A 7,716-nucleotide genomic window follows, 5' to 3' on the forward strand; every position below is an offset into this window, starting at 1 on the left:
GAATCAGAGCTCCCTCTCAGCTGGTCTAAGCCCTGCCACTGACAGCATCCACAACCCACAGACACCACACCAGAGTGTCTCCAGAAACTTCACTCACAGCAGCTTTGAGGAAACATCTGAGGACTCCAGCACCGAACTCCATACAGGTTGTATAGTCTTTTAAACCCTTACAGAATGCTACTATTGGCATAGACGTAAGCTTGTATTCTTGACTTAGAATTGTAACATTATCGTTAATAAACTAAATGTTTAAACACAATTCTGGGTCGTACTCTGTCTGCCTCGGGGTGTGACAACACATTCCTCGCACAACTGGTGAGCGAACCAACAAGGGAAGGCGCCCTCCTGGACCTGCTGTTAGTGAACAGAGAAGGCCTTGTAGGGGATGTGGCAGTAGGAGGACGCCTGGAACAAAGTGATCATGAGATGATAGGGTTTTCAGTTCTAGGTGAGGTGAAGAGGGTGGTTAGCAGGACAGTATCATTAAACTTCCAGAGGGCAGACTTTGGACTGTTCAGAAGGCTGATTGGCAAAGTCCCATGGGAGACAGTCCTTAAGGGCAAGGGAGCCCATAAGGGCTGGGAGCTCTTCAAAAAGGAAATCCTAGCAGCTCAGGAGAAAGCCATCCCCATGTTCTGGAAAAAGAGCCAGCGGGGGAAAAACCAGCTTGGTTGAGCAGGGAGATCTTGAGAGATATCAAAAAGAAGAGAAATGTCTATGAGCTTTGGAAGAAGGGACAGGAATCTTGGGTGGACTACAGGAGGGAAGAGAGATCGTGCAGGGAAAATATCAGGAGGGCTAAGGCCCAACTAGAAATCAGATTGGCTAAGTCTGTGAAAGATAATAAAAAATCTTTCTATAAATATAGTAACAATAAAAGGAGGACAGGGGAGAATATACAGTCTCTATTGGATGATGGAGTCCCTATTGGAGGAGGAGGCCGAGGAAGAGGAGGCCGAGGAAGAGGAGGCCGAGGAAGAGGAGGCCGAGGAAGAGGAGGAGGCAGGAAGGAGGAGGAGGAGGCCGAGGAGGCCGAGGAAAATGAGGAGGAGGATGGGGAGGACGAGAATGAGGACAAGGACGAGGGCGAAGACGACGAGGAGGAGGAGGAGTAAGAGGACAAGGAGGACGCTGAGGACGAGGAGGCTGAGGATGAGGAGGAGACCGAGGAGGAGGAGGCCGAGGAAAATGAGGAGGAGGATGGGGAGGACGAGGACGAGAATGAGGACAAGGACGAGGGCGAAGACGACGAGGAGGAGGAGGAGTAAGAGGACGAGGAGGACGCTGAGGACGAGGAGGCTGAGGAGGAGACCGAGGAGGAGGAGGAGGAGGACAATGAGGACGAGGAGGAGGAGGACGAGGAGGAGGACGAAGAGGAGGATGAGTACGAGGGGGAGGACGAGGAGGACGATGAGGAGGAGGACGAAGAGGAGGATGAGTACGAGGGGGGAGGACGATGAGGAGGAGGACGATGAGGATGAGGAGGAGGAGGAGGAGGAGGCCGAGGAAGAGGAGGAGGCCGAGGAAAACGAGGAGGGGGAGGGGGAGGAGGAGGAGGACGAGGACGAGTAGGACAAGGAGGAGGCCGAGGAAAATGAGGAGGAGGAGGATGACGAGGACGAGGATGAGTAGGACGAGGAGGATGCTGAGGAGGAGGAGGAGGAGGCCGCCGAGGCCGAGGAGGAGGAGGAGGCCGCCGAGGAAAATGAGGAGGGGGAGGGGAAGGAGGAGGAGGATGAGGATGATGAGGACGAGTAGGAGGAGGAGGAGGCCGAGGAGGAGGAAGAGGAGGAGGCTGAGGAGGAGGAAGAAAACGAGGAGGATGAGGAGGAGGAGGAGCAGGAAAAGGAGGAGGGGGAGGGGGAGGACGCTGAGGACGAGGAGGAGGAGGACGAGGAGGAGGAGGAGGACAACGACGATGAAGATGACGACGATGACGAGGCCGAGGATGTGGAGGGGGAGGGGGAGGAGGAGGAGGACAAGGATGATGATGATGAGGAGGACAGGGAGGAGGAGGAGGACAGGGAGGAGGAGGAGGACGAGGAGGAGGTGGCCTAAGTGGAGGAGGCTGAGGAGGAGGAGGCCAAGGAGGAGTAGGAGGAGGAGGCCAAGGAAGAGGCCGAGGAAGAGGAGGAGTCTGAGGTGGAGGCTGAGGACGAGGAGGAAGAGGACAAGGACAAGGATGAGGAGGAGGATGAGGAAAACAAGGACGAGGAGGGGGAGGAGGAGGAGGAAGGGGACAAGGAGGAGGCCAAGGAGGAGGAGGAGGCCAAGGAGGAGGAGGCGGCCAAGGAGGAGGAGGCCGAGGAGGAGACCGAAGAGGAGGAGGCTGAGGAGGAGGATGAGGAGAACGCTGAGGACGAGAAGGAGGATGATGACGACGATGAGGAGGCCGAGGAAGAGGAGGAGGCCGAAGAGGAGGAGGAGGAGGCTGAGGAGGAGGATGAGGAGAACGCTGAGGACGAGAAGGAGGATGATGACGACGATGAGGAGGCCGAGGAAGAGGAGGAGGCCGAGGAAGAGGAGGATGAGGAGGAAGGCGAGGGGCAGGAGGAGGACGAGGAGGAGGAGGACGAGGATGAGAACCAGGTAGAGGTGGAGGAGGAGGCAGAGGAGGAGGAGGCGGAGGACTAGGCAGAGGAGGACTAGGCAGAGGAGGAGAAGGTGGAGGAGGAAGAGGCCAAGGAGGAGGAGGACGAGGAGGAGGAGGCTGAGGAAGAGGCTGAGGACAAGGAGGACGAGGAGGAGGATTATGAGGAGGACGAGGACGAGGAGGAGGGCAAGGGGCTGGAGGACGAGGACAAGGAGGAGGAGGAGGAGGAGTACGAGGAGGACAAGGACGAGAACAAGGCAGAGGAGGTGGAGAAGGTGGAGGAGGAAGAGGAGGGGGAGGAGGAGGAGAAAGAAGGGGAGGGGGAGGAGGAGGAGAAAGAAGGGGAGGGGGAGGAGGAGGAGAAAGAAGGGGAGGGGGGGGAGGAGGAGGAGAAAGAAGGGGAGGGGGAGGGGGAGGAGAAAGAAGGGGAGGGGGAGGAGAAAGAAGGGGAGGGGGAGGAGAAAGAAGGGGAGGGGGAGGAGAAAGAAGGGGAGGGGGAGGAGAAAGAAGGGGAGGGGGAGGAGGAGAAAGAAAGGGAGGGGGAGGAGGAGGAGAAAGAAGGGGAGGGGAGGAGGAGGAGAAAGAAGGGGAGGGGAGGAGGGGGAGAAAGAAGGGGAGGGGAGGAGGGGGAGAAAGAAGGGGAGGGGAGGAGGGGGAGAAAGAAGGGGATGGGAGGAGGGGGAGAAAGAAGTGGAGGGGAGGAGGGGGAGAAGAAGGGGAGGGGAGGAGGAGAAGGAGACGAAGGAGGAGAAAGAAGGGGAGGAGGAGGCGTGGAGGAGGAGGAAGAGAAAAGGAGGAGGAGGAGAAGATGAGGAGGAGGAAAAGAGGAGGCGGAAAAGAGGAGGAGGAGGTGAAGTGTAGGAGGGGGAAGAATAGAAGAGAAGAGGAGGAGGAGGAGGTAGAGAAGGAGGAGAAGGTGGAGGAGAAGGAGGAGGAGAAGAAGTCCTGGGGCAGGTAGGCAGCCGAGATTGTACCTATAGAGAAATGGCCGTGAATATATGAGCAGAAGAACAGTCAGTGTTGAAGATGTTTAATCATATTTTAAAGAAAGTCTGAGTGTGCATACAAAGAAAGTAACCTTAGAACTTTTATTGACATGGTTAAAGAGTAAAGGAATGTCCCCAGAGAGATCTCAAACATTTGATTTAAAGAACATGGAAGGACGCAGGAGGACAGTGATATTCCATATTCAGAGTCGAGTGCAGGGCCATCAGTGCCTGCCGATAACCCCTTTGATCCGGGGCCAGCAGCCCCTGAGAGAACTTTGATTTATTTTCATCAGCAGAGGTGTGGTGACCCTAAACAGCTACAGACTTTTCCTGGGATTTGTTTGTGGGAGGCCGGAGACTTGAAAACCTGTAGAGAAAGTACTAACTGCTCTGCTACAGCTGTGAGGGTCATTAAGCAAAGAAAAGGAAGGAATGTAAAAGCCATTATGGCAGGGTGTGGGCCAGGCTGGAAGCTGTTTGCACATAGACGCGCCCTGAGATAATGCAGGGATGGGAGGTGTTGCCAGGAGAGACGGCCGTAGTCAAGACCACACCCAATATGAGTTTAGAATCTTGCTCAGTTTATTACGAACCCTCCACCAACTTTTATACACCGTGTTACAGTCTTTGCGTAAAGTGCTTATTGGTCTGTATCAACTATTCACGCACTAATTGGTTAGCAGTTACTACGCACTAGGTGCCCATTGGTAGCAGATGCCAAGCATGCTCTGTTCTTGTTCCTGCCTTGCGGTTAGCTGTACTACTTACTACATTACCCACTTCGCCTTGCTACAAGCCAACTTCCTCTAAATGTTAAGGTTATTCTGAGATTGAGGCGCTGCCAAAATATCAAGCCTTAAAGAGCCAGCGTCCTGATGCCCTTTCCTTCTTAACCAACCCTCTACAGGGAGGGTACTGCATACACGCCCCTGGGATAAGAATACACAGACAATAAGAGATTGCTGGAATCCGTCAGAATGTAACACAAATACACCGAATGTGCAATAAGATTGCAACTAACAATTTTGTATATGCCTACTTTTATTATAAATGTAACTCCACAGGTACAGCCGGGGTCACTCCTCTTGAAGAGCGTCCCTGGCGGCCAGTCTGTTTATTTAACCTCTTGCGCAAGAAAATAAATTTTGTACGTTATTTTTGTACCAGCTTGCCATGCCGTCTCGTTCTTAGATTCTGGACCCTAACACAGCTGCAGGGGACTGCTCGCCACCGCTGCTGCCGCCATGAAACCCAGGCAGTTTCGGCATTACAGAAGGGACTGTTAACAGATACGGTAAGAAATGACTCGTTTAAACAATGTTGGTAGCAGTTCAAGAATCAAGACAGCTTAAATAATGCGATTTTACAACAGGTGCAGTTTTTTGGTTCATCAAACAATTTTAAAGATACCAGATGTTGAAAGTTGAAACAGGCATGACCCATATATGGCATTTATAGACAGACTGAAGGATGCGCTCGACAAGCAGGTAGACAACCGAGCAGTTACAGAAGCCTTAATTTTGCAATCAGCGATAAAAAATTCTAATGACGAATATAGAAAGATATGGTGTGGTCTGAAAACAACAGCTGGGATCATTTACCTATCAAGCACAGCTTATGGCTGCTGCCCTGACTGTACACCGGGACAGAAAGACGTTCTGTTACAGATGCAGGCTATACTGGAATAATTCAAGTGAGGGAAATTATATACGGGAAGATGGAGGTTTTGGCTCAACTGACTCTTTGGATTGAAAGGCTTCAGAAGGAAAAATTTTAAAATACATAACAAAACATAAAAAAAGGAAAGAGAGAGAGGAAAAAAAAATGGGTAAAGCCCAGCCTTGCAGCTGTATGTGTGTGAGTGCCCCCCCCACACACTTCTTCCTTTCTAAGTTTTTTTTCCTTTTCAGCTGTGCAGAAGTCCAGAGGATTTAACATGTTATCTCTCTAGGGGAATGCCAAATTGTGAGAATACTCTGCATTCCAGTGTCCCTTATCAGATCAGCAACTGCTGGGCCCTAGCGCAGACAACCTTTAGGGATAATTGAGCCAGTGATAGAGGAAAATTCAAAAGATTCATTACAAATTATTGAGTGGATATTTTGCCAGACCAACCCCAAAAAACATAGTCACTAGATTTGAAATGATTACAATGATAATCACCAAGGGGAGAAAAAGAAGTGTTCCGGTTTTAGGCCAAGACTCGCCAATCATTTATATCCCAATGAGAAAGAATATGCTAAGTGATGCATGGCAAATATTTTGAATTTACAAGTAGATCTAACAGATTATCCAGGAAGTATTGATATCCATCTACCAAGTCATGCCATTATTGAACGTACCCATCAAGTAGTAAAAACATTGTTAGCAAAACAAAAAAGGGGGAATCAGGAGAGACACCACAAAACAGATTGATGAAGGTGCAATATGTAATGAATTTTTTGCGATTAGCAGGAGATGATCAAATTGTGTCGATGTTGAAACATATGCAAACCATGTTGTCAAAATTAGAGACAAGACAATGTGAAAGTGCTATTGAAAAACAGTTATTATGGGCAATGGATGGGTCCGTATAAGCTATTAACATGGGGACAAGGTTATGCTTGTGTTTTAACAGATACAGGACCACTTTGGGCACCAGCGAGGTGGATCAAGCCCACGTTGCTGTGTGACAACTGTTAAGCCCCAACCACGAAAGCAGTCAACAAGAATGAGGAGGATGTTAACATTATGGATGCTCTTAATCCTATGGGTGGTAGTTAAAGGAGGTCCCTGGGTGATCGATTCTTGAAAGAATGTGTGGATAACAGGATGGGTATGAGAACTGTTGGTCAAAGGAGGAATGTTATTTTTAATGGTGTTAATTGCTTTAATAATTATCTCGTGCGTTACAGTGTATACAACGTCAAGTCAATCATATGTTTCACCTGAACGCTTTAGTCGAAAAACACAAAGTGGGAATTGTGGAGACGTTTTACAGAGAAGAAGGCCTGGATGCTGCAGGACTGATTGATACCGAGCAATTCTAACAAGGCCTTGAAACAGAGAACTGAAAGATAAACAAAGGCCAGTTCGGTGAGAAGAAAAGACAGCCTTCTGATAATCAAAGGCCAGCTGAAAGGAATACAAGAGCTAGTTCAGTGGGAACGAGTACCAACTGAAAGGAAAACAATGGAAGAGAACTATCAACATCGTTCATTTTAATGTAACTTGGTTTTCTAGCATGCGCGGTAGTTTAGCCAGTAATATGTTAGTAATAGCTTTATGGACAGCTACCTTTAGCCAATAATACACAGTAGATACCCTTGTGGGCACCCAGTTATGTAACTAAAAAGGGTATATAAAGAAACAGCTAACTCAATAAAATGTCTTTGACCAATCAGATAGAAGTCCGTGCATTTAATCCCCTCAGTTAGCAACTTTGCGGATGACACTAACCTGGGTGGAAGCATAGATCTGCTGGAGGGTAAGGAGGCTCTGCAAAGGGATTTGAACAGGCTGGACCGCTGGGCAGAGTCCAATGGCATGAGGTTTAACAAGGTCAAATGCCAAATCCTGCACTTGGGGCACAACAACCCTATGCAGTGCTACAGACTAGGAGAAGTCTGGCTGGAAAGCTGCCTGGAGAGAAGGACCTGGGGGTGTTGGTTGACAGCCGACTGAACATGAGCCAACAATGTGCCCAGGTGGCCAAGAAGGCCAATGGCATCCTGGCTTGTATCAGAAACGGCGTGGCCAGCAGGTCCAGGGAGGTTATTTTCCCTCTGTATTTGGCACTGGTGAGACCGCTCCTTAAATCCTGTGTTCATTTCTGGGCCCCTCACCACAAGAAGGATGTTGAGGCTCTGGAGAGAGTCCAGAGAAGAGCAACAAAGCTGATGAGGGGGCTGGAGAACAGGCCTTATGAGGAACGGCTGAGAGAGCTGGGGTTGTTTAGCCTGGAGAAGAGGAGGCTGAGGGGAGACCTCATTGCTCTCTACAACTACCTGAAAGGAGGTTGTGGAGAGGAGGGAGGTGGCCTCTTCTCCCAAGTGACAGTGGACAGGTCTAGAGGGAAGGGCCTCAAGCTCCTCCAGGGGAGGTTTAGGCTGAACATTAGGAAAAAATTTTTCACAGAAAGGGTCATTGGGCCCT

The 7,716-nt window shown here is 50.2% G+C and overlaps 1 protein-coding gene across 1 annotated transcript; it reads left to right on the forward strand.

The window, feature by feature from the left end:
* Positions 1 to 1,410: 1,410 nt before the first annotated feature.
* Positions 1,411 to 2,634, forward strand: LOC138733784 (uncharacterized). Its single transcript, XM_069881271.1, has 3 exons — positions 1,411 to 1,518; positions 1,843 to 2,049; positions 2,098 to 2,634. The coding sequence occupies exons 1-3, from the start codon at positions 1,411 to 1,413 to the stop codon at positions 2,632 to 2,634; spliced, it is 852 nt and encodes a 283-aa protein (XP_069737372.1).
* Positions 2,635 to 7,716: the final 5,082 nt, after the last annotated feature.

Source organism: Phaenicophaeus curvirostris, assembly GCF_032191515.1.
Source record: "Phaenicophaeus curvirostris isolate KB17595 chromosome W unlocalized genomic scaffold, BPBGC_Pcur_1.0 scaffold_34, whole genome shotgun sequence".
In the NCBI taxonomy this organism is placed as follows: Eukaryota; Metazoa; Chordata; class Aves; order Cuculiformes; family Cuculidae; genus Phaenicophaeus; species Phaenicophaeus curvirostris.